The sequence below is a fragment of the Bombus vosnesenskii genome, unplaced genomic scaffold, assembly GCF_011952255.1.
Source record: "Bombus vosnesenskii isolate JDL3184/JDL3185 unplaced genomic scaffold, Bvos_JDL3184-5_v1.1 scf7180000013264, whole genome shotgun sequence".
Lineage (NCBI taxonomy): Eukaryota > Metazoa > Arthropoda > Insecta > Hymenoptera > Apidae > Bombus > Bombus vosnesenskii.
The window spans coordinates 8,903,926-8,931,023 of NW_022882924.1; the positions used below are offsets into that span (position 1 = coordinate 8,903,926).

The 27,098-nt window shown below is 38.6% G+C and overlaps 1 protein-coding gene across 4 annotated transcripts in view; it reads left to right on the top strand.

Moving 5' to 3' along the window:
- Nucleotides 1-685: 685 nt before the first annotated feature.
- LOC117237565 (transcription factor collier) overlaps nucleotides 686-27,098 on the top strand; it is a 95,820-nt gene continuing 69,407 nt past the window's right edge. For 3 of the 4 annotated variants that reach the window (XM_033501675.1, XM_033501666.1, XM_033501658.1), the window contains exons 1-4: nucleotides 935-1,126; nucleotides 10,358-10,511; nucleotides 16,651-16,714; nucleotides 22,837-22,892. In XM_033501675.1, the coding sequence (XP_033357566.1) occupies nucleotides 1,056-1,126; nucleotides 10,358-10,511; nucleotides 16,651-16,714; nucleotides 22,837-22,892 (345 nt within the window). In that variant the 5' untranslated portion in view covers nucleotides 935-1,055. Of the gene's footprint in view, nucleotides 1,127-10,357; nucleotides 10,512-16,650; nucleotides 16,715-22,836; nucleotides 22,893-27,098 lie in introns of all 4 variants that reach the window. The other variant, XM_033501685.1, reaches the window with a different exon arrangement.

A 27,098-nucleotide genomic window follows, 5' to 3' on the forward strand; every position in this document is an offset into this window, starting at 1 on the left:
TGGGACCCGCTGGCACGCCGCTCGAGCCGGCCCTGACACATTCGACAAGCGGCGCCGTAACGGGAAGCAACGCGCGGCTGGGGACCTCGAAGGACCTCTCTTCTGGTCACGAGTCACCCTACCGACACTTTCGTGTCGACGATATACGCACCACGCTGCCGTCGCCCGCTACTCAGATTACCGCTGCTCGCCGCGTATCCAGGCTCGATCTCTTCATCCCAAGTGGATCGTTCGAAGATCTCGGAGGAGTCGCGCGTACACGCTGGGGACCTGGATCGAGGAACTGACAACGGAGAATCGAAGATCCTCTTCGGAAACCGATCTCTATCAACTTATCGTTTACCAAGTACGTGCCACGCGTATAGTAAGTGACTATGGAGAGTGACGAAGTTTAGTGAAGATCGCGAAGAGTCAGATAGTAACGAACAGAAGACTGTGAGACTTTCGTAAAGGAAGACGAGTGAGTAAATAAATATACAGTGGTCAGTGAAACAAAAGGAAAGAACACTTTGCAGTGTCGATCGAACTCGTGATATAGAATTAAAGGGACGCATGTGCGCCGACACGCGGTCGGCTACCGATTTAATGGTGTGACAGGTTGGCTGTTTCTCAGATAGGGACGGGCATTGGTGAGAAATCGCGAGGAATCGAGGTCAAACGACTCGATTGATGCACTCTCGTGAAGAATCGTGGCGGTGGAGAGGAGCGTTCTGACCGAGAGGTTACGGTCTCTCTCGATCAGCCGCGAAGAAGGTTCTCGCGAAGGGTGGCAACGAGAAGGAGAAAGCCTGTTGCCCCAGGAGAGTCCGTACGGCCTCACGACGCGGTCCGACGAGTGGAGCGGTCTCCTGCCCAGCTCCACGATCGTGGGTGCTGGGGGGTCGCCATGGCTCGGACTCGGCGCAGGGGGTGGCACGGGAGCTACCACCGGAGGCGGAAGCCCCGTCGAACTCGAAGGCCACTGGGGACGTAAGCTGTACGGGGCGAGTGTAGCTCCACCACCGCCGCCGCCTCATCACCACCCGCGGGCGCCTCTCGTTTTCGCGCCTCAGGACATGAGGCAAATACTCAAGGAGGAACCCGTGCCACGTGCTTGGCCACAGCCCGCGCTTGCCGACAACGGAACGTGAGTACCTACGCTTATTTTTCTATTTTCCCCATTGAAATCGTTCGCTCTTGTATATCAGATTCGCGATATGCTCCTTTCTTTAGTGGAAAATGAAGATTTGGAAATATACGGAGGTTAAGTTATAAGTGAAATTGTGAAGAAAAACGTGAACGACGGTAAAGAAATATTCGGCGTTTTATCTCGATAAAATTAGGAAATATTTTATATGTTCGTTTTATTTTGTACTGCATTAGGTAATGTTGAATGAAAGTTTAGTCGACGTTGAGGTACAGTTTGAAATTGGAATGCTTGTGTGTCCTACGTATATAGTATATAGAATTATATAACTCTCTGTTGATATAATGAATGACGATTATTGACACGTATAATTGTCATCAAAATCTATGCATAAAATGAATCTATTGATAAACTAAAACTATTGGTGTGCATATCTAAATCGATTTCTATATTTTCTACTTTCCTTATAGCGGGCAATCAAATTATTGTAGAAGCACATTTACTATAAAAATGATCGCGTAGATTAAACAGCTAGATAAGTCGCTAAAAAGTAGAGTACGCATTGTGTATTATTTGTTACCCATTTCACGATATCGTAGCAGGAAATTAAAAATATTGACTCAATAGGCACGTTCGGCCTTCAATTGTGAAATCTATCCAAAACAAGTAAAAAGAGAGCGTAAATAAATCGCCATTACGTCGTCGCATGCCGTCGGACAGCGGCAATGTCGTTGCTTCGTTTACTTTCCACAGAATCATTTAAAGAAATATTTACACAAAACTCCTAGTAAACAGAAAAACGAATAACAATTCTGAAACATTGAATCGCTGTAACTATAACTATTTTACTTTCTCCATCGCTGAAACTACAATATTACTCCTATAAAATTGCCTTCAAAAATTTCGCTTCGTACGTACATCGAGAATATCGATGAGATTTTCTTCAGATAAAAAACATTACGACGTATGATTAGTAAAGATCACAAAAATTGCTTTACACCAGCTTTCCCATAATCGTTGGATTTGAAGACTTCCAAATTACGACGCGTCATCAGGAAACGACAATGCCTCGGTATTTCGTGGCACGCGAACAAATATCCAGTTTATCTTTAGAAGCAGAACGTTTCAAAGCGGTTCACACGTAGCTGCATTTGGCGAACGATAAACCGTGCTTTATTGCAGCCTCGCTTAAGGGATTTGTACGACGTGCAAACGACGAAGGTACAGATACGCGGACTCGAGGAGGTAAACCGACCGGGTTGGGGGCTCGCTAATCCAATAGCGGTTCTCTTAACTAACCCCTTCCAAGTGGCGTGACACGGGAGTGGGCGACCGGAATCGAGTTAATGTAATTGAGAATTTTAGCGCCTTTTGCTTTCCTCTCTTCCTCTCGTTTCCTCTTTTACCTGTTCGTTTTTCCTCCGGGTTATCGCAGACTTTCCGCGCCTGAAAGGAAAACTGAAAAATTATTGCGGCTTAACACGCCAGTACGAGTTCTATCTATAACTTTATGCAAGTGATTGGTGGATTGTGAATTTTTATGCGTTTATGGAAATGCATCGAATGTAAATGGAATGTAAAATGCATAATATAAAATGTTCAAAGTATTCGTTACAATATTTAATGGGAAAAAGAAATCTCTGCTTAGGTCCTACTGTTATTACCATTTTCACAAAAATACAAATTCACGTAAATATCCGCGATGTAGTCATTTTTTGGTATTTTTTAAATAAAAAAAATTTGATAGAAGAATTTTCTTTACTTATATAAATATCAGTAATTACCGTATGTATAGATACACTTATATTTTGTAAAAACATTTTGGATATTTTCAGACGTTTTAATTAAGAGTTCGTTTCAAGAATACGTTATTATTAATCCGTTTGGATAATCATAATTGCTTTCTGGTTCAATATTCAAAAAGATACATAATTCCTGTTATAATCGCGGGTTTACAGAGCAGAATCGACAGAATGACAAATCAGATAAATACGCGCTGTGATTTTGTCCGCGTTGTTTCTATTATTTTCAACATTAATTCGATACCATCTTGTTTAATGCGCGTAAAAAATTGAAATGCAGGCAAAAGTGATGACGTAGGTATCCATGTAGATAAATATTATTTTTCAAAATTTACCTTGTACTTCACGATTATTTATGCATCTTCCTGCGTAAGTTTGTTATCTTCTCAAATAAGCTTATGTGATTAAGATACTTGTTTCGAAAAGTTGAACATTGACCACGTACTTAGACAATGAAATCGTGCAATTTACACAATCTCGAGTCGATCAATTTGACTTCAAAAAAGTTCAAATACGAAAATTTCGTTTATATCCAATATCTATCCTTTCTTGCAACAATAAATTTACAAAGATTGTATTTGTCAGCTCTATTCTTTTCTTAACCGGTACTTAATTGAAACAACGCTAACACAGTTGGTACAAGTGGCTTAGACAAAATGTTAAGCGTTGGAATCGTTTCTGTTCAAATTTACCGTGGAAAGTTTCATTTCCTTGGTGAAGAGCGGTTATAACACACAGACGCGGTGTACGCCGACTCGAAAAAGAGGGTGCGAGAGGGCTTGGCGAAACTGTTTTAAAACTCCCAGCAAACAGACATAAACTCTCACGCTTTTTAAAAACCCCTAAAAAAGTTACCCACCTAATGAAGCAGTAAACCATCGCACCCGACGAAGGGACGAGCTGTGTCGTCCGTGGAAAAACAATGACTTTCTCTGCGACTCCGGGTATGAAAGTAAAAGGAATATACGACGAAGAAAAAGTTTGCGAGCAATTGTTGCTTTCGCAAATCAGTGAATACGTTTTGCGCGTAATATAATCACGAAAGTTTAGTTATGTAAAAAGTTAGGAAGGAGTATCGTCGAAACTACCATACGTTCGTTCATTTTGACACTCTTTAAGGTGCAACTTTAATGAATATTCTATCGTGGATTAATCTTTTATGAAACATTTCGTTTTCTTTTGTGCGTGGGCTAACTTTAATGAATATTCTATCGCGGATTAATTTTTTATAAAACGTTTCATTTTCTTTCGTGCAGTATAACTGTAATGAATATTTTATCGTAGATTAATTTTTCATTTTTTTGAATTTTTAATTACGTAACTTTTATTTGCAAATCGATGAAACGCAAAGAGGACCAACAGGCGAATTCGTGTGCGTGATCTTTTTATAGTTGTGATGTTTGCAATAAAATCCCCAGTCGTAAACGAATTAATAAATTTTTGTCAGAGGAGGCAGTGAAATATGGCATTAAATTGAACAGCATCCGCGGTAACGCTGGCTAGTTGCGAATTACATTCGGATATATTACAAATTGCTCATTATCTCCGCGCGCATTATGAATCACGTTGGGTGCAAGCGTAAATAGACTGCGCTTCGGCTAACTCGTAATAACTAACGCCCGGCGGTATACATTAACTGCGGATTTATTGTAATTCTCCGCGATTGCTTTATCCACGAATTCGTAACCGTATCCGTGGGTTCGTATTATCCGCATATTTCGCCCGTAATGCATTGTGCGCAAATAGCATAGGTTGCGGCTCGCATGTAAAGTATAGACTAGCTCGGACGATTATTCGACGATCTGCGTTTGCAAATTGCCAGCGTGTCAATATTTGCCCCGCGACCGATAAAGCAAAAATTTCTGTACGCTTTGCCAATGGAACATTACAGTAGAATTTAATTACTGATAAAAGAAAAAAAAAAGAATTGAAATTTCTTCTCATTTCAACGTAATGTACGTGGAAAGGATACACGTACATAGTGAAATCACAAATTATAATATTAGATGGATACTCAAATTGATCTAGCTGCGACTAGAGTCAAACGTCATTCATGAATTGATATTTAAATCTGCTTACAGCCCTCCATTAAAATTACACTGCGTTAATCCTCTATCGTTTTCTATTTACATTATAGTAGTTATTGTGTTATATAGTAAAAATTAATGTGCATCTATAAAAATAAATCTAGCTATAATTGTGAGTTTGTCAAAACTCATGTTACCATTGGGTAGTTATATGAGTGCAATATTGTTGTTAATGTATAATGAGTTTAAACTAGATGTCAATTTCAACTAAGTTTTAATGTTACAAACATAAAGTGTCCTATAATAAATACAACTTTTTAGGTACACAAATTTCTCGTGTACAAATTCTGCTGTACAGGAGACAGAAACCACGAATATGTTCACCTTATAATTCGGATCTGTCATCATGCAATTTTCATGTGCTTTTCTGAATGAATAAAGATACATGGCTGATCAAGATAACTTTCATAATTTATTCATTTCATAATTTAGTTCACACTAAACGTTGCAGCGTTCGAACGATGTCAGGAAATCAGACGCAACTCATAAATTAATTTCTCATTACGATAAATGTTTGCAGATGCTGTGGAACCATATACTGCAAACTAACAGTAAACAGATATCCTTTATTCGTTCATACTTTTTATAGAAAAGGGGAGTAACTTACTGACTAACCTACATATCCATCTTCTAACACTTCGTTACCGGTGGAAATGTTTTCACGCGAATGAAAACCGGATTCGCCATGTTTACGTTAGATTTTTAACTCGCAATCTTTTGGCGTATAATCTCGCTCTCGAAGAGAGAAACTGTTCGTTTACTTATTTCGTGCACGTTTTTTTTCATCTACAGCTCTTTTCCTTAAATTGGCATTTTCCTAAGTGCAGAACTATTTGTAACGTCCCTGCACACCAATGGGCGCAACGATGCAGGGAAAAACTGGTATCGCGCGGAAAGACACCTATCGCGTCCTACATCTTCATTTGCGTATTTGGCGCGCGGCGAGTATCGAGTTATCTTTGTCGGCCGATCGAATCGTAGCGTTACTTCAGTCGTCGCAGAAAGAAAAGTTACGCGACAGGGATCGCTGTGCCTCGAGGCCGAAGGCAATGCAGGCGGCACGTTGCGCCCGCCGCCACCGATGAACGCTATCAGCTAACCGAAAGCGGGCGCGTGGCAAATTGTACCGGAGAATTCCGGCTGCGGGAATCCGGCAATCCTGCCTGTAATTATCACCTCCGTGTCGCTTGCTGTAGTCTGGAACGTACAAGTTGTTACGCATTCGTCTTTAAGGAGAAATGTACCTGTTAATGCAAAATTACCTATCAATTCTAAACATACAGCTATATTTATGATGATTAAAGCGAGCTTTATAGGTCCAAATATAGTCTATGTATTAGGCTGCGGATGTCCATTTATTTATGGGAAATTTAAGTCTGCAGAAATATACGAAACATATAAAAATATACAAACATATTACGGATAATAGATATGTAATATTGAAAAATATAATGAAATATTCCAAGTATGCATTATAATTAGAATGCAGGTATTTATGCAAATTCATATGTTATACAAATCTGCATATGCAATGGAAATTTATCTGATCTACTAAATAATAGTAGTGAAGGTACTTTGGATATTTTGTACGTAATGTTTCTGCATCCTCTGCATCTTTTTTTTTCTAATTTCTTCTTACGCATTCTGTGCAAAATGTAGACACGTGAGTGAGTAGAATAACCCCGAAATGTTGGATACACGCGGCAAACGTTGAGAATATGAAACGACGCGAAAAATAGCCGCTTAATAGAGGAATATTGGCGTAAAGCGTTCTCTCGCCATACGATTATAATTATACTGGCCCGTTAAATGACCACGACCCCTGCATTCCATTTTCCCGGTTGACAGTTGCGTTTCTTTTTTGTCTCTCTATTTTTACCTAGCTTTTTTCACCGAAAATCTTGCACACTATTGAAAAGCTCCTTGTTATTATTTGATATAAATATTATTAAACTTTAATACTACATGTTTGAAATATTTAACATGTAAAATATTTGTAGTACAGTCTTATCACATTACATTAACAACACTTTTTAATATAAATAAGTAAAATAACATTTCAACAGAATACCTACCATATACACAATTAATATTTTAAATGCATGAATATAAAAAGCACTGTTTTCAGTATTTGAAAGTAAAAATTTCGTGCTAACAGACAGAACTCAATTCAAAGTGTTCTTCCATAAATAATTGCCTGATACTGCACTACAATCACTAATAAAATCCCATCTATGATTATCTGCGACAAAATTAGATAGGAAATATATTGCACCAATGCAAACTTTTGCTCCCCTTCTAATATATAATATAAACAAAAAATTCATTGAATTCCCACAGTCGCATCGCATCGCATAAATTACTAATCAGTTATATTAACAAGTTGCAAAGTCCAAACACAAACTATCAATGAAAGTAATCCCATCCGCGCGACTCTCCACGTACCACCCGCGAAATAAAACAACGCGGTCGCCCGGACTTGCATATTATTGTTATTTTAACGAGCATAATCTTGAAACCGCGAAACGGTGGCGCGCCGCAATCCGCAATAGTTTGGAAAAAGGTGTGCGACAGTATTGCACCGCAGGTGATAATGTAAAGGCTCGGTAGGACGTGCCTACACGTTACATAGGAATTGGTGCATGGCAAACGGGGCAAAATAATCGGACGTCGAGAGTTATGGGGCGCGAACCGGCGGCCGGTTAATCAGCCACCGATAATTATCGACACGGGCAGTACATCACTAACCCTCCCAGCCTCTCTGCCACCCCAGTGGCCTCCTTCCCTCCAGCAGACCCTCTCTTCTCTCTGCATCGGGATTCACCACCAGCCCCCCTTCTCGCCCTCGAACACCCCTGACTGGCGAGAACCCCTTGTATCCTCCTCCCTCTTGCTCTGCCTCCTCTGCCTGCCGGCAGACCGACATCCCACCGCCTGCCGTGACAAACGCACCGCCGATACCATCATTTATTTCGCAAATGTGCTGCAAAACTGCCGCTATTCATTTTCGGTCCAGTCGATTCAGTTTTCCGCTCTGAGAGTCCGTTCTGATGGCAGTGAGCGCCGCGGCGGCATTCCGCGCACCCGCGCCGCGACCGTTTTATCGCTTCGCGCTGCCCGCCACCGCCGCCGCAGCCACAGCCGCGATCGCGATGCCGCGTGCCCGAACCACGCCACCACCCGATAATGCGATTTCTCCGCGGCGGTTTTTAACCGATGCAACATCTATCCGACCCCCGCATTCCAAGCCTAAAAACCCTTTCGCGCCTGTCGCTTGTCGCGCTTCGACGGATCGCGCCGCTTCATTGACGACTATCTTTTTTTTTTAACCCCCTGCGCGTGTTTATCTGAAATTTGAAACCATGAAAAAGGGAGATTGAAAGTTTTAGTTATTTTGCTATAAAGCGTACTTTGTATGGCGAGGGGGTGAATATATTTTGTTTCGATTTTTAGAGGTATTTGTTGCACGTGGTTATAGCGTCGGGGATGTGGATGAGGGTAAATTTTTATCCATCGATATAATCTTGTGTAGAGGATATGAATAGCGGTTAAAGAGAGTAAGTTTTGTCTTTTCAGTTATGAGCATGAACTTCCACAGTTTACTCAATTCGAGGGAAAACAATTTTTATTACGTCTAACTGTTACTTTTAATTTATATTTTGATTATTTGCACGTTGTTTAATATGAAGGTTTCTAACACTTCCGAGAACATGGTAATAACCTTTATTGACACGTGGATTAGCAGTACCTTGATTCGGCGGCGATATAGAATTATTTACGCGTTTACGCAAAACCAGGTAAATCTAAATTTGTACCAGGAAATAGAGGTTATATTTAATGTCTAAGGGGTTAGGAAACAGATAGCTTAGTGAGAAGCGCTCGCAATATGAGGGGGAATACAGACGAAGCATAATTAGAGAGCAAACGGTGAGCGACTCCAATAAAGGTTAATTTTAAAAAAGCCATAATGCTGTGACAATCGATTTTATGAATTTAATATTTTCCAACGTGTCGCAACCGTTTGTAACTTATGTAATCCCTATGGACTTGATAAAGGAGTATTAATTATTACATTCTCCAAACAATATTAATCGTTAACAGAATTGTTGTTTTAAACGATGGAATGTTAAATATGTTTGCATAAAAACATAAAACATTCCAGTAAAGTTTTAGTATTTGTACTTGGCTTACTAGGATGGTATGAAGATGTTATGAGTTACCATTAAACATTTAATAATATATTGAAACGTATTGAACAAGGAAATTATGTCCAATAAAGAAGAAATTCAAAAATTTGCGTATATACAGTTTGTACGATATTTTACTCCTTACTATAATTATTACAACCTTCGAATAATTTATAGTGTTATACAATCAAACAGTATCCATGCGTTGTTCCTTTTCTAAAAAAAAGTCCACTGAATTAATGCGTTAAATGCCTTATGTTAAATTATTAATTATAATTATATTAAAAAAATATATCCTACATGTTCAGGCTGATAATTCGTAAACATCAGAAGTAATATTAATAAGAGACACGATGTCACGAATGGTGGCACAAAGCTTGGTGAAAAGTCACGTTTCATGGGATCAATCAGAACGTAGTCACGTGCGCGAATTATGCGAAGTAGTGCAATGGAAAAGGGGACTTTCCGTGCCATTACTCAAAGATGGCATCGGAGTCCGGTGGTCTAATCTCAGCACATGAGACCTTAATGGGATTTTAAGGCGTTGAGGCCACCTGCGCGCTCCCCCACGGACAGCCTCGTTTGTCTTTCCTCTCTACCAGTTTGGACATTCTTATTGCATTCAAGGCCGAGTAGGACATACCTATTTGACCCTACGATAGAGGATCTCACTTCTGACGTCCGAATTTGGTAACGTGCATCGTTTGCGGCATCGAATGCACGCGCACTCTTCATAGTCGGTAGATCGTACTGAAATACTTGCGATTTCTGAATATAGTATGGAAAGGTTAACTCGATAGATCGCTATTGAATGCAATTTTTGAGAAAAGGGAATTTACATTATTCACTGTGTGATTAAATTATCCGAATCGTAAAAGCATTAAATACTATTAAAAATATTAAATACTGTTATTAGTATCATGGATATCAAACATAAACAGCTTTAACGTAGTGCAGCCTGACAGACAAATATACAATGAAACGTGACAATGTTTAAGTAGTTATACGTGAGATTATTGATATTTAGGATCTAATATATGGATATAAAGTGAAATAAAATTTTCGTTAATAATTCAACGCGATTGTAATATGTTGTAATTATTTAAACAGTGATTTAAACAGCGTAATAAAGATTGTATTATATATGAATTTCAGGGTTGGTGTCGGTAGAGCACACTTCGAGAAACAACCACCAAGCAATTTAAGAAAAAGTAACTTCTTCCATTTTGTGATCGCTCTTTACGATCGACACGGTCAACCGATCGAAATAGAGAGGACTTCTTTCATGGGTTTCGTCGAAAAAGATCAGGTAATTATTTTCATAAAGACATATTACTTGTGTTAAATTAATATTTTGCTAAAAAGATATTTTTATTCAAAGATTGTTAAATAATTCTGATATGGGTGATCGTAATTGCAAACAAAAATATATACATTGCCTGTCATAAGTAGATATCTATTAGGACATTTTCTCATATCTAATACAAAATGAATAGTTGCCTATACTACTTTCATTTGTTGTATTTCATCTTACTATCTGCTAACGAATCATCAATAGTGGAAATAAATTACATAATATTCAATTCATAAACATTGCAATAAGATGCAATATAGAAGTTACGATAGATAAGTTTAAAATGGCAGAGTAGCATAAGATTTATGTCTTGTTAGTTTCGAAAGTCGATGAGAAATCGCAGATCATTCATCAGTATCGGGTTCGAAAAGTAAGTGATGGCGTCGAGTGACAACTTCGGAATTTCAATGCACATCGTAGTCCCTGTTTTCCCGTGAGGTTAAGTGGAAAAAGGCGAGGTGGACCTTTATGACATCAGGGAATATCGTGCGAGCGTACGCTTATCTCGATAATTGCCGTTTCCATCGGGGACGACGTCAAATATTAAACGGCTCCGCCTATACGTATACATATCGATAGTCGGCAGGATACACCTCCAGCTTTTCCAGCAATTAGTCGGACAGGCGAAAATCCATTGGCCGCGTGAGAAATGGACGGACGCGATCGTAAGAGCATCGATGTTGTCACGCGAACCGAGCAACCTACGAATAATAACCGGGCTTTCCATTTTCTTTCGTTCATCCCGTCTCCCTTTTCTATCACAGATCGTATCTCTTTGAGCATTTGTTACTAAATCATTCTATCGTTCCAAATATTTCGCCGAGTGAATAACTTTTATTTGATTATGTCAGTGTCTTACAATTAACACGGTCATGTTTCTGTTTAATTGTACCTTTTAATAATTATTCTGTCGTTAGAATAAAATGTAACTATGAACTGCTCAAAAGGATATGGATATTTGTTTATGCTTGACATGGTATAATTTTGTTACCTTAATGTGCAAGAAAAGGATTGGTTTAGGTTTCTAACCTAACCTACTATAAATACTATAAATAAGATAGCAAACTATCTATAAATAAGGTAGGAAAATTCCTCCAAGTTAGTAAAAAAACTATCGTAATAATTTATGATAAACTTCTGTGTAACAATACAACGTTAATGAAACGTTAATTATTAGGTTTAAAGTGTCAGTGTTCGAGTGATTTCTAGCTTCCGTGCCAACAATCTAATCTATTTTCATTGCATTCGAAGAAATGGCAAGAATGCCTGCAAATGAAGTCATTATACGTGCTCCATTCCCTCAATCTGTACGGTTTTTTTTTATGTAAGAGCGTATTAATTAAGAGCAATCAATTACAAATGCAGATTTCTGCGAGTACGCAGTTGTCCTAGGTTGTGATTGATCTATGACAATCGCTTGCTAATATTTTACTACCGCATTTTATTCATTTTTACAACGATTTCCCTGGATTTGCAATGTTCTTTCTCTTTATTTTATTTCTTTCTTATCTTCCTGGAACTTAAGAAATTTCCTAAGAGTAGCAAAATAAGATTCGGTCAAAAATAATTCAAAGGGCGGAATAGGGTTATTCTTCGTTTTATATTAGACGATCTCAGAGATAATTAACATCTATTGGTAATTAATCTATTCTCCTACAATTTTTACAATCATTCACCATCTTTCTGCTTCAAGTTTTCTATTTTACCTATATAACACTTTTACGCTTCAACAATTTCAACTTTTAAGCAATGATTTTAAACTTAACTTTTAAGAAACCGCATTATTAACGAGATAGACCTAATAGATTAATATTGTATGTGAGAAAAATTGAATCGAGCGTTCTTTTTAATATGCCTGCGAGTGGATCTCTTTTTCCATTCGCCAACTTCCGGTTGCCCGTTTTTCCTCATAATGAAAGCCTGTCATTCGAGTGATCTTTCAATTAACGTAAAGAGTCGCTTATGATCCCGGTTATGATTTCACGGAGAAGACTAGTCTCTGTCAGTTATCGAGTACTGGTTAGAATCATCGGGAAAAATGACATTCGAGTCGTGTTCGAAGAGTTGTCACGACTTCGTGCGAACGGTTTGGAGCGGGACGCGATTGTCAGCACAGTCATCGTTAGAGCTCCACTTTCTATTGGTCAATTAGTATAGCTGTTTAAGGAAAAGCTGACTGCCACACACTCATTCTTGCGCAAAAGAAATCTCTACACTGGCAGATACTGTTCGGACAGACGATCACGCGAATGGTCGGATATCCCTTCCTGCCACTCTACCATGTGAAGAACCATTACAAGCTTCTAGTTTGTACATCGTCAATCGATTACCTGTGTAATATCGTAAGGTAGTTTGAACTAGAGATTGGTTGAAAATAGAAAAAAACCGTGTACGTCATCTTTCTGTGGTTCCTCATAGGTATGAGGTATGAGGAAAACAATAGACAACGTTAGACGAGAAGGACGGTTTCGTATTTTCAAGGCGGGACGGCCGAAAGGTCAGAGTGTGCGAGTCGAAAAGTGTGCGTGTTGCGAGAGTCAGAGTCGTCGACAATCGAGTCGTCGAAGAGTAGAGTCGTTAGAGTTAATCGAGACACCGAAGAGTAGAGTCGAGGGAATTGATAGAGTTGTTAGAGAGAGAGAGAGTGTGTGTTAGATTCGTTGTGACGAGAGTGGCCAAATAACTGTAAAGTTATTTGATATAAATACGAGTATTGCATTTAGTTTCCGTTAAATAAATATCGTTTTCGGTCCAATTTATATTTGTATATTCAATTTAATATTAATAAATTGTAAGCAATCGGGAAAAAAGTTTCTATCTTTATTTTCCGATATTACACCTGTATATATCATAGAACATTCGAAATGTCAGATACCTGCATGACAGAAATCCAGATTCTCGATATAAGGATAAATTACTGCGACACGCGTGTAAATTATCGAGGTATAGAATTTAAAACCGAGAAGTTGAAATAGTATACAGAGGCGTTGAATAAATAAAAAGCAATTTTCTTAACGGAATAAGATGTAAGTTTCACGTGGAATAAGATGAAAAAAATTATAAGTGATAGGATAATTTACTTTAGTTTTTTATTTTAGCGTGTATTGCGGAGACATTAAACGTTAACAATCCACAACGTTCATAAACTCACGTTCTAATATCGTATAAAATATTTAAAAATATTGAAGTCATTTGAAAATAGATAATTGGATTAAACTTAAATTCAGACTCTCGCTCAAATTGAACTCCGCCAACTATACTCAACATTTATTCTCAAATAGTGGAAAGAAACATATACAGTGGCTCACGGAAGCATTCGAACATTCGCTGTTGAAGCTTTTATTATTAAAATAATTAGAGTATGCGTGTTAGACTTAAGATCTGAGAACAATGTTATAACTGCTATAAGATACAAGTATCAAGATTGTATATTTAAAATTTGAAATGGAGCCGGCAATATTTGTAGAAGTTACGAAACATTCATTGTAATTTGTACAAAAATAAGGTTACGAAAATAATCGAACGGTATTGATTATACCTATCTTATTTTATGTTAATGTTTAGTTGAGCCTTCTTTGGCTTCAATTACTGCTTGGAGAAGCTTTTCAGTTATTTTAGTTTCGAAAGAATTCCATACTTCTAAAATTTTTTAAATATATCTTTCGAACTTGTATCCTAATTTTTCAATCTTTTTTCTTCCTGCAAATGTTCGATGGGACTAAAATTCGGACTTTGTGGAAGCATATGTAACACACGCTGTGTGTTATATAATAATTATTCTTTCACGATTCTGGATGTATGCTTGAAGTCATTGTCGTGTGCGAAATAAAAATTGCTTTGTAACTTCTACTAATTACATTAAATACATTGCAATGAATATTTCCTAACTTCTACTAATATTATCTAATTCGATCCAACTTTTAGGCACATAATTTTGATACTTGTATCTTATAGCAGGTATGATATTATTACCAGATCTTAAGATTAACACGCATATTTCGATTGTTTAAAGGTTTAATAACAAGCGTTCGAATACTTTCGTGAGCCACTGTAAACAGGTAATTAAAGCGACTCATTTGTGAATCAGCGAACAAGTGTACTTTCTATTCCTTTACTTCGATTTGCATTGGTTATCTTGATATCTCCATTCCTCCCTATCCTCCGTAAGAGCACGTCTATATGTATAATTCACATGAACAGGACAGTTGCATTGCATAGCCTCCCTATTAATTAGGGTCGTGCACCGCAAGCATAGATCAGCCCCGGTGTCGAGTAGCCGTTTGTGCCTAAGCGTACTTATGCCTGTTCTCACCCTCGATCCTTCCAGTCTGGAACTTTCACCTCAAGAGGTACGGAACTATTTACATATTTTTACACAAAGCCCAATTATTTAAGTGGCGTCGCTCGGCTATCGGGTCGATTGAACCGTCTATCGTTTCTATCGTGAGTAATACGCGACATAAAAGCCTGTAAATAGAGCGTGTCAGCGCGATGGCAGGCGTACAGTTCCCGGAAACTGGTGCCCTACGTAAATACAGGGTCTCCGCATTCGTTCTCCGTTCTATCCGCTTTTTATTCGTGTTTAATTAAAAAGTAGTCGTGGATCGAACGACCCGCGTATATACCTGATTAACGTCCATCGTGCGCTTGCGAATTTAAAGATTAATGGCCGCGACGAACGCCAGTGACAGGAAAGAGCTTAATGCGTACACACGGCTCGAGGAAAAAGGGAAGAATGATGTCGATCTACCGACGAACTAACGACGATTATCCAGTGTACCGTAATCAAGCTTCGATAGAAAAATCAACCGTATACTCGGCCTGTTTTAACGAAACCATGAGTACACGATTTAACTTCATTTGCGTAATTACCCTGTACGAGTATCCATGTATTAAGTTGATGGAAAGGTATAGTTAATTTCTCAGCACGCTAAACAAACAATTTCAAATAGTTTACACGTCACTATTTATGACAGATTTAAATTATCATTGTTTACCAATTACCATTAAATGAAGAAATATAGATAGCGTGAAGAAGTCTGAAAGAGTCCTATGTCTGTCTTGATGAATATTAGTATTATTTCCACTCTAAATTCAGAGTACAATACAATCGAGAATTGAAATGCAGCATTTCGCTATATAATTCAAAATTTGAAAGGTTATTTTACTTTAACTTCTTTGATAAGTGACAAATGACAAATTTTACACTTCGATCGTCGGTAGTTCTGATTTTAATTGCGATCAAGCAACAGTTTTCTGTGTTACTCTTATTCTTTTCAACACAAGCGTGTTTAACGTATCTATGTAATTCGAATATATTCCGTTGAAATGAAAGAAAGAACTACCGTTCCTCGTACTTGAATTATCATTATCGAGTAGAATTATCGTATTGAACGTACAGCCAAAGACTCGATCTAGGTAATTATGTTAATTTTCTATAATATCGATTGGACTCATCGTTGTTCTCGGGTTGAAAGATTGTATGCACGACTAAATGTCGTGGCCACGATACACGGGGGGTTGGAGTCCTGGGTGTTTCAGGGGTAGATAGTTGAAAATGCATTACCGCGGCTGCGGCATATGGCACGATGCACGCATGACTCGTCAACAGGGCAGGATGATAATTATGCATCGCACGCCATACGTAATGGCACGGCTCTTACCGGCACATCAAGAAATTAATAATTAGCGTGAGGTGGAGCAGACCGAGCGCGAGAGTTACGTCACGGTGCACTTAATTAAAATAGAACGGGGTGTGAAGAACGCGCGGGACTGAATCTCCGTTCCTTCGCGTACTGCATTCGATTCAAACGGTTTAAACACGCAGGAAATTTAGCGAGATTAACGAGATTTAACATTGAAATTCGCTTGTGTCGCCTTAATGAATTAATGGTTAGTCGTAGACCTTAAGATTAATAAGGCGACGACACGTTTCAATTTGTGGATGATAAATATTGATGAAATCTTCGTTTTAATGTAACCATTAAATGCCACGTCATGTCAATTAAATTTTACGTCACACTTCAATTAATTTATTCAAGACAGAGATTTTTTAATGACATATAACAGTATCATGTTACGTGTGTGTTTCTAGGAATCTGAAGGTCAGAAGACAAACAATGGCATTCAGTATAGCCTGCATCTGCTGTATTCTAACGGTGAGTAAACCGAACCATATTAATTATGACTCATCGCACCAATTTATGAATACTAAATTGCGGTGTATACTATGTATTTTTAAAATGTGCATACATCAAAGTCTCACAACTACGAAATCAACCAAGTAGATTTAAATTTCATTGCTGGAGAAATGTGAGATTTAAAGAATTGGGTCAACCGTAATATATATGTATAGCTAGTACTTAATAAAGATTATACGAGAGGGTAATAAAGTGCGCAGTTTATGAACAGAGAAAAAACAATCAGGATTTTATTTAGAAAGAAACAGGTAATAAGTATAAATCTTTAGATTAAAAGCATTTATATTAAAGTGGTAGAAAAGTTATTTAAATCCTATGAATTAGAAGAATTAGTTTATTATTATTTATTATTAGTTAAATGTCCATATTCTTCGTAACAATTTACAATTAACCTTCCACTTACCCCATTCGAAAAGCATTTTAAACTTAGTTAAACAGAGAAGACGAATTAATTCATCGCTTATTGTTAAATTATTTATCTCTCCAACATAATGATTTCTTCATTAAAAAATTTTTAATGAATTTTAATTCTCTTATTCTATTGTATTTAAAGTCCTCCATAACGAGACCTTAAACAAACAAATTTTGTTCCACATTTTCGACTTATTTCTGCGTGTAAAAAATTCTCCTGTCGATTATGTACATATTCTGTCCAGTCAAAAATTAGTCAAATACTACCTGTGTACTTGAAAAGTTTTCAAACTTCAAACTTGTACGCGAAGCCTCCAACATAACTGTTATTCTCGATTCTCGTCATATTTTGAGCCATATAATTTTTCTGACATCAACTGTACCACGGATTTAGGACCACGATGTGTAAAAAGAAGTCAGTCAGTGAACGCGTAACATGTATTCGAAGAGTGATCCACGCAGTAGCCCGATTCGATCCGAAGCGACGATGACAGGCCATCGACATTCCGCCAGACACCCAGTGTCTCAGCTAAAAAGCTCACGAACTTTCGAGGCCCGAGTGCAACAAAGACATATTTTATGTCACTGGCCCAGGTTTGGCAAAAAGGGTTCAGTTTCCGTCGTGAAGAAGCGTTCGAACGTCTGTGCGTGAACGAAAGAAGGAAAAGAGGAACACGGAGAGAAAAGGGAGAAGAAGAAGTCGATGATTTAGAGGTGGTCCAACTAACAGAGAGACCCTTTAAAAACGTGCTCGTATTATGAACATATTAAAAAGCCGCAAGGCGCTATCTGCTGGCTTTCATTCCAGAGTTTTTTCATCCTGTGTACATCAAGAACAACGTCAACCTCCGCCGGTGCTTTCTTTATCTTCATTTCTTGTCGATTCTCATGGCTCTTTCTCTCGCGAGCATCTTCCCCTCGTTTCTTTTCCATTCCCTTTCCTGCCCCTTTCCCGGCCGTCCCCCTTTCTCTTTTCCGCGGCTCATACCATCAGCCTTCTTGCCTCCGCTGTTGCGAGCCGATCAATCAATGCGAGATTTTTGCGTTGGCAGAACTGACTGAGGGGCCGCCCTGCCATCTATGGACACTAAAACGTGTTGCCAACATTGCAAACAAGAAATAACTAACTATCGCAACCTATAGAATACTTATAGCCACCTTCGGGATCGTAGATCCCAAGCTCTCCTACTTTTATCCTATTCTCTGGAACTTTCGTTCGACGATACTCGTAGTTCAGCCTATAATCGGCAAAGTCTTTGCCAGTACTTGCTATCGTATGATATCCCTTTAGAGTTTCTTGAACATCCTGGAAAACACAATTCTTCGTTATATCGCAAGATCGATTTGTATATCGGAATGTGATTTGAGATGAAACATCTACTTGCTGTCTTAAAAGGCAGTCAGAATGGTTGCTTAATACTAGTTGCATTACTAGCTGTTGTACATGGAATACGATATTATAGAACGATTTTATACCTCGAGTTTGAACTCTCGGAATTTCTGAATCGTGTAATGATAGATGTTAACTGTTTAATTATTTTAATTGTATTGATTGATACATTCACAACTGTATAAATCACAATTTTGGTCCGTTTCCACGTAACTAATATACATATAATATACTTAAACAATAAATCTCTACTGTAATATTATCAAATAAGTTTTTGGTAATTTTGTTAAATGAGGTAAAATACTACGATAATATAAAAACTGCAGCATATAAATAATACAGCAAAATTTCAACAACCGATTCAAATGCTAATTACGATAAGATATACACGTTGCACAATGAGAAAGATCAGGGCAATGACGATTTCCAATAAGCAAGCGATGCAATCAAACGTTACGATATAACGGAGCCTATACGTCTTCTATCGAAGTACCGGTTATGTCCTTTAGAGTGAATCGGCGGATCGTCGCGGCTCTGATTTATGCCTCGTTCCCGAGATCGGTCTTCTGTCCGGACTCTCGAGACGCACTCTATAAAAGTTTCATGCACGAAATACTTTACGGTGCAGCTTTTATATCACGAAGACAAATTGGCGCTAGCTCACGGCCACAGCAACGTCTCATCCTCTTCACTCTGACCGTTTGTCATACAATCGAATCTGCACATTGTCGCAACACTGATCAGTCGGTCAAGCAATAAATCTATAATTAAATAATAAATGAGGAACACAGGGGCTACCGTTCAAGTGACGACAGCGCTTCTCCATATCAGGTTCTACTTCTTTTTGTGATCGTTCCCTTCCTTCGAACTCTCTTCCATTTCATTCGGTTTCTTTCATTCTCGTTCTCCGTCTCCCTTCTGCTCGACGTTCCCGATGTCCTTGCGCCTCTAAGATGGAGCAAGGTGCTCACGATCAGGACAAGGCGCGGCAGGTTAGACGAAGAAGAACGTATAAAAGCAGATGTCATTCAGAGAAAGAGAGACGTACAAATAGAGCGAACGAGGTAGTTGGACCGCGGAATATAACGGCTCGTAATAAGAGCGCCGCTGATTAAGGATGCCGATCGAAGGAATAAAATGGGTGGTGTCCGCTTCTTCAATGGCTTCTTGTACACATTGAAGTTGGTTGCCTAGTTATGCTAATACGAACGGATCTATCTGCCTCCTCTCAGCAGGACTTAGCACGCGATACCGCTTCTTACGTACCTTCTTCTTGATCTTTTGCCTTTATTGTCGTCGTCCGAGGCATGATCACGAGTCGCCGCAATGTCTGTGATAAATGTATACGTACGTTCACGTGGCATGTCGCAGCGTCGCGCTGGTAATCGTGCATCCTTAAGATGCATCGACGTACTTGCATAAATGAATTCGCTCGTTCGTCGACTGATTTTATACCATCTTGTTTACATACCGAGCATCAGGAATGGAGACAATCTTCGTTATCCGATGAACCGGACGCATTTTGTACGATGCCGCGTTCCTTGCTATCCGAGGAATCGAGACGACGCAAAAGTTTGGAGTAGGTACTTAACGACAGGTTCTAGAAAAAAAAAGCTGAAGTATACATGTAAGCAAATTTGTTCGAAAGAAGCTCCTCTGTATTCTTTGAAATGATAAACTAGAGTTCGCTTAAAATACAATCGGTTATATTGATTTATAATTTAGTGCGTATTATTAAATATTATGTTTAATAGATGCTAGACAACTAATCAATTAATTTCATTTAAACGTTTCATGCATTGAGTACAAATACGTGTATGTCAAGTGATAATAATCCTTTCAATCATTTATTAAAATATAGTATCAAATGAAGCATATAAATAAATAAGGAACACGTTTCTAGACTTATATCCACGATAATTGCAGGTAGTTTGCTATAATGAATTAAATAAAACAAGACAACCTAAGCCAAATAACAAGTACTTAATAGTGCACTGCGTAAGAACAAAATTTAAAAAAAGTAGCTCGAATGATCTGAGACCCACTGCTCTTAATAATTTGACAAGAAACTAACGATGATGATAATAACAGAAACACGATTGTACGATGTCCGACTGTTAAATCGCGAGCGATTGTGCGGCCTGAAAAACAAGACACCACAAGAGCAGCTCATAACTGCAATAAATCGTAGAAACCGCTAGCATTCCGCTCTAATGACAGAAATCGTTTCATCCCTGCAAAACACGGCTAACAATTGATCGTCTTTGCTCGAGCGTTTTCCAATCAGCTCGCATAATCGACGTTCCATTGTACGCTGGAAATCCTGACATTGCTACTCTCTCGCGCTAGATAGAAACCGGCAAACAGGCGGAGCGTGCAAGTAACTTCCGGTAAAGCTGCGACGGTTTCTCGAGGTAATTTGTGAGCTAGTTTCGGCCGGAGTATCGTAATCCATGGTAACGTTATGCGGCGTGAGTCTGGCTCCCGTAGTAGCCGCCGGGTCTGGGAGTCTTATGTCGGGATTACTTGGCTTACCGGACACGCGAGGCCGGAAGCCACGAGGGTGTCTGTCCAAAATACACCCCGGGATTACCTGCCGTTCCCTCTGGAAGGTAGAAACTGTTTCGAAAACTTGCTACCCGCGGAATGTGTATATAAGCATCGGAGCTAGTTCGACTACCGATAACGGATAGCAATAACGCGGTATAATACACACGAAAGCTTGATCACGCGACAAAATTGCTTGTTCGAGGTAATAAACTGCGTGCAACCGGCCTACCAACTAGGTAATAACAAATTAAGCTATCGTTAATGGCTGTAATTTTGTATGATTAAAATGTCATTCGCGTAAATTTTAATGAGCACACGCTGCTTCTCATTATCTCGCCAAATAAATTTCCTGTTAAGTTAATGAATGTTCTTGCTGATTATAGTTTTTGACATTTTTAAGGAAGTTACATAAAGAATCTGAAAGATTGGTTGTTGACCGATTGGAATCATCGTTTTATATTTTATATAAGGTACATATGTATCTATCTTCTTAACCTACCCCAATGAAAATGTTTGCTGTATATAAATATTAGGATATATATTTCAATGTCGGACAATTAGAGAAAGTATCTAAACGTGTATGATTCGAGAAGATTTTCGTTATGAGAAGAATTCGTGGCGTATTTCGGAAAAATTAATCATCAAGCCATACTTAGAATACCAAAAATTCCTACCAAGACTTGACTATAATATAAAAACTAAACAGATGCTGTTCAGTATAACAAACAATATTATAAAAAATACAATTTTGCACTTTAATAGTAGCATAACATATTTCATATACGTACAAACGCTATCTTCAATTTAATAAATTATTGTTCTAACGAAATGGTCGTTTTGTTACATTTTGTTATCCGTGAATATTTGACGATTAAACACGTCCGCATCGCGGAAGTTCAGCAAGTTTTGGCCGTGTGTTCCGCAATGTTTACCTGGCAGCCACTAAGTTCCGCGAAGCAGCGGGAACGACGATCCTGACGAAACTCTAAGGTCGCAAAAATAATTAACGCACTACACGTACAAGAATTTGCCTTGCCGCAATGGCTCGTTGCATAGCGATCCGCTCGTGGTGAGGTCGGTACTCGTTGGTACAAAGTACGGGCTGGGTCCATGCAAAAACAACGGAGATTGTGCATACGTCCCCGGGGATGCGATCAGGCCGCTTACCTCGTCGTCCACCTTAAATGCTCCTTAATATGTAAGTTTTTCTGGAACAGTCCCTTTCAGCGGCGCCGAACTTGTCAGAATTTGGACTCGTTTCCGTATTCGTCGTATTCCATGCACATCCGTCGCAAATGCCTGCGCGCAACGCTCTTAACTTAATGGACCTTCTTACCGAATCCATGAAAAACTCGCGGGGTAAATTGAATAAAGAGCAGCGTTGTCTTTATATTAAGCTTAAAAAAACTATTCGAAACTGTCTTCGGTTCCAAAAAGGGCATAACTATTTATCTTTTCAACTTGTAAGAGCATTTACTACCCTCTGTCTTCTATATACATACACCTATTGCAATATGCATTGACATCGTCAACCAAACCAGCGTGTCATTGGTATTCAAGTGGATATTTGAGAGAAAACAAATTCGATTATTTTTTCATTATTTTCGAATATCGTCTATCGTTCGTTCCTTGTGTGTGTGTGTGGATCGTGTGCAGTATGCGTAGTATAAATTTTTGTACGTGTTTGTAAGTTTTTGGTTAATGTGAGATCTTCTGGCTCTTGTTGCAGGTGTCAGGCAGGTGCAGGACATCTACGTGAGGCTCATCGACTCTGCAACGAAACAGGTGAGAATGGATATGTTTTTTCGTCTGGATTTCGGACATTTCATTTCTTACATACAGTAAGTAATATAAATAAGAAATATAAGTTTTATGTAAGACATTTACAAAGTTCTTAGGATGAAGGAATGTTTATTTATGAGAAAGTATCAAATTTCATTAAAAGTCTAAACCGACTCGTTAAAATTATCTGAATATCGTTGAAACAAAAACATTCTAAAGTATTAGGTTATTCCTTCGACGATGAAAACGAAACTACATTCCATGTACACCAACCCTATTGTACATCAAACCTGTATAGCAAATATATCGTTATCTTCAGGTATCTGTATTTGCAACATGAAATTACACCATCGAGACAACTCTTCGCAAAGACACCAAATATTAAGATCAGATTTCGTTCATAAAATAATGTTGCACGTTGTTATTCACGTTATAGTCATTTATGACAAACTGCTTGAACCGCTATCGGATTCCACAATTTTACTCTAATACCATTGCAATTGACGGCAGTGTTTCGGCAGGATCAATTCGTAAGTTGTCGCGAGTCTTTCCTCTCTGTTGGCGTTTCCGCGCGATGGAACTCCTCCGAAATAGTCGCAGTGACGCGTTCCCGCCGCTGAGAGTATTATCATCTGAGCTACAAGCACTTAATTTTCCGGGGGGTTGATTCCTACCCCTCCAGGAAAGCAGCGACTGCCGCACGTCTGCCCCATCCTGTTATCTGCGCCACGTGGCGAACCCTGCGCATAGTCCGCGAACCACGTGTTGTGACCCTGTACACAGGGCCGTAGATCCTTGCGCAGTGATAGGGCGCAAAGAAGGATCATAACCTTCGAACAAACGCAAATACGAGGCCTGATCACCGAGCACGATAAGCCTTTGCGCGTTCGAGGGTGCTCTTTTGGCTACCAATGGCTTCCCGTGAATCGCGTTTCTCGCCTGCGACGTGTGCAATATCTAATAGCTGAATGGTAGATCGTACGAGCAGATAAAGAAGTGTAAACAAATGCTTGGTAAACGTTTCTTAGCGATTTTGATCGACGTATCAACTTTGAGTAACACGAAGCTTACTATGTCACTTACATTGATTCGCGAAAATGTTTGCATCTCATAGAAATTTCTCGTAATTACGTTGTGTGGAATATTTCGTAGAAGATACCTGCAAGGATTGCAGAAATAAGAAGAGAGCCTGTAATATTTGCATTTATTGCAAGAGAAAGATATAGATTTGATATTCGAAAGTGCAAAAGTTTATCACTACTGAATATGAATTCATAGCGCGTTTCAAAATATACTTTGAGTTTGATTGATTTAGAGTTGAGTTTCGTTGGTTTATTCAAGTTGCTGGGAATCGAAGACATTTCGAAATTAGAAATCTAAATCGGGAAGAGAAAGAAAGAGAGAGAAAGTAGACTACATAGTGTAGTACAAAGCTGTTTGTCTATTGCTGGAAAGGTATAGCTACTTTCTTGAATTATTTTGTTTCGTGTTCGCGACCCTAGCTTCTAAGTATCTATAGGTACTTGCACCATTTTAGCAGATTAAATCATCTTGGGGTTGGTCGGTTACGAAGGTAAGAAGAGCAGTAGGGAGAAGAAAGAGGCGGCCGTGGACGAGGAAGGTTGGGGAAACAGAGCTGATGTTAGTTTTAGCTGATTAAATTACTAAGCCGCGGTGGCCTTGCGTCGGCAGAGACCGTTCTTCAATTCGCGATCCATTCCTTTTATTAATCGGATCCAAGTCGTCGTCAGGTTGAATATCTTTCAGGGACCAGGGACCGATCTGTGCGTTAAGCTACGTTTAAAAGAGTACGAAACGGTGTTTGCACAGAGTTTTTGAAAAAAGATGAACTTGATAGAAGATAGAATAGCAATGATTTATTTTCTATTTTCCAAAACGTATCAAATATATCTTTTATATTTTTAACGGTTTTTATAACGACAAAGTATAACATAGAATTAGTATAAAGAAATTTTTCATTATGTCGATTTAACGATTTATGCAAGAAATTATACGAGATTCGTAACCTAACTTTCTTGGGAACAATTTTATTAAGGTTGGAAAAGATCACTGTTCATTTTCCTGTGGGAAATAATAGGCATGTATACATGTAGTAATTGATCGTTAAAATTAATTATTCATGAAAAGATTTCTATGCGCTCAGAAATATTTTAAATGATAATATTCGAGCATAATATAATGTCTATACTGAAACTCAAATTATTTATTATATTATTACAAAATAATGTGTATCTTGATTTAATTTTGAAGTATCTATGTTACAACCGTTTGTCGATTATTTATCGAACTTGGGTTTACTAGAAATGTGAAAAATGTGAAAAATGTAAGTAGCCAGATACCTGCAGAGTTGGTAGAAACATTGGTAAAAGAATGAAACGGAATCTTGAACGGAGTAAACGCCTCGATAGTTCTCCGGAGCGATTGTCCACGAGGAAAAGAAAAGCGGAAGTGATAGATGCCGGGATACCCTTTCCGTCTCTATGGAGGAATCGTGCCAGTAAAGGGAGTAGAAAGTTGGATGGGGAGGTAGGATCGAAAACGAGAAAGCTGCAATTTATACATCAAAGCCTCGATTGAACGCGTCTCCTCCATTCTGCCAAAGCGAGAGGAAGACATACAGACACGAGAATCGATATATATATTTACTCTGTCCATGTATGGAGTTTCGCGAAACAACTCGTACGAAGTGTTTAGCAAATCTGGGTTGACGTGTTCTTACTGCATACCGTGCCCTACAAAATTAACAAACGTCCAGAATTCTCTGGATTAAAGGTTTAAAAAGCAACAATGTTACGTAACATTTAGTTTGTATAAAGAGTACTGTGTTAGAAACCTGAAAATCATTACAACACTACGATTATTGGATACCCTTTGTTATTTACAATGCGAAACAGATGCAGAAACATTTTCTTTCCATGACTCGCGTGAAGTACGTTCTATTTGTTTTTGAATTGATATTATTAACTTTAATAAATATTCAAATAATACAGTGCTTTAGTCATAAATAGCACTGAAACGTAGAGGTTGACCCAAAAATTCATTCTCTTTCTTCAATATTCTTTAGACAATTATACAATTTTATCGTTAATAGTTCTTTTTCATAAAAGTTCTCTTAGAAATATTTACATCAAAAATATTCGTTTCAACTTTCTCTAAAAAATCTTGATTTAGGTATTAGGTATGTTGATAATTTTTCTCATGAAACTTCATAGATTTGTCAAGTGTTGCTGAAAGGTTTATATCTTTGGGCTACATAGGCTGTTCCACTTTTTAACTGTATATTATATCAAAGTAATCTTCATTCTTTATTTTAAAAAGAGTTCGTTACTAACAAGATTTCCTACGATGTACTAATTGATAAAATAAAGCAACTCAAAGCGTAACTCAAAGAGACGTCCAAAGTTGAAAACAGTCAGTAAATTCTCTTGTCTATGAGAAGAAAAATTTGCTAGTTGAAGATCGAGTTATGGTTCACAAATTCCAATTCGGAAATGCGGCCGACTAGCTCGAGACCGAATCAAGTGGTCGGTTATAAATCCGCAATAATTGGCTACACCGAGCTGGCTGCTGAGCCCGTGGCGAAGCCCTCCTACCCTTAAGCTGTTCTTCAATTTCTTCGCTCCTGGCCAAGGTACGGGTATCTATATCTACTTTCGCTTGGCGGAGCGGGCAGAGAGTACGGGGGAGGCACTCTCGACGAGAAAGCAGCAGTAGAGGAAAAAAAAATATAGGATGTCGAGAACTGCTGTGCGTTTCTCGTTGAAATTTCCAGAAAAATACGAGCAGCTTCTAACAGAAAGAGAAGAGCAGCGTGCAGCCGCGGCTGAATGGCGCTAACAACGTACGTTTGTAAGCGCTTGAGAACGAACTTCCGGCCAGGAAAAGGGAACGAGAAAGGTGGGAGAACTGGAATGCGCTTTTTCGCAGGATTAAAAATGCTAAATTGTAATTAGTTCCGGGGATAAAAAAGCATTTACAGGACGCGGGTATGGAGGAAGCAGCGAACCGCGTACCATCGTTATTTTAAATGAATGAACAACAGGAAATTGTACCTAACCCTTTTAAGCTCCAACTTCCATCCGCCACTGGAGATGATCAGTCGGAACTTTCCTTTTCTCTCCTTTTTTTTTCTTTTTTATGAAATACTACCCGCGGGAATTCAGAAAAGAATCGAGAAAGGATTCCGTG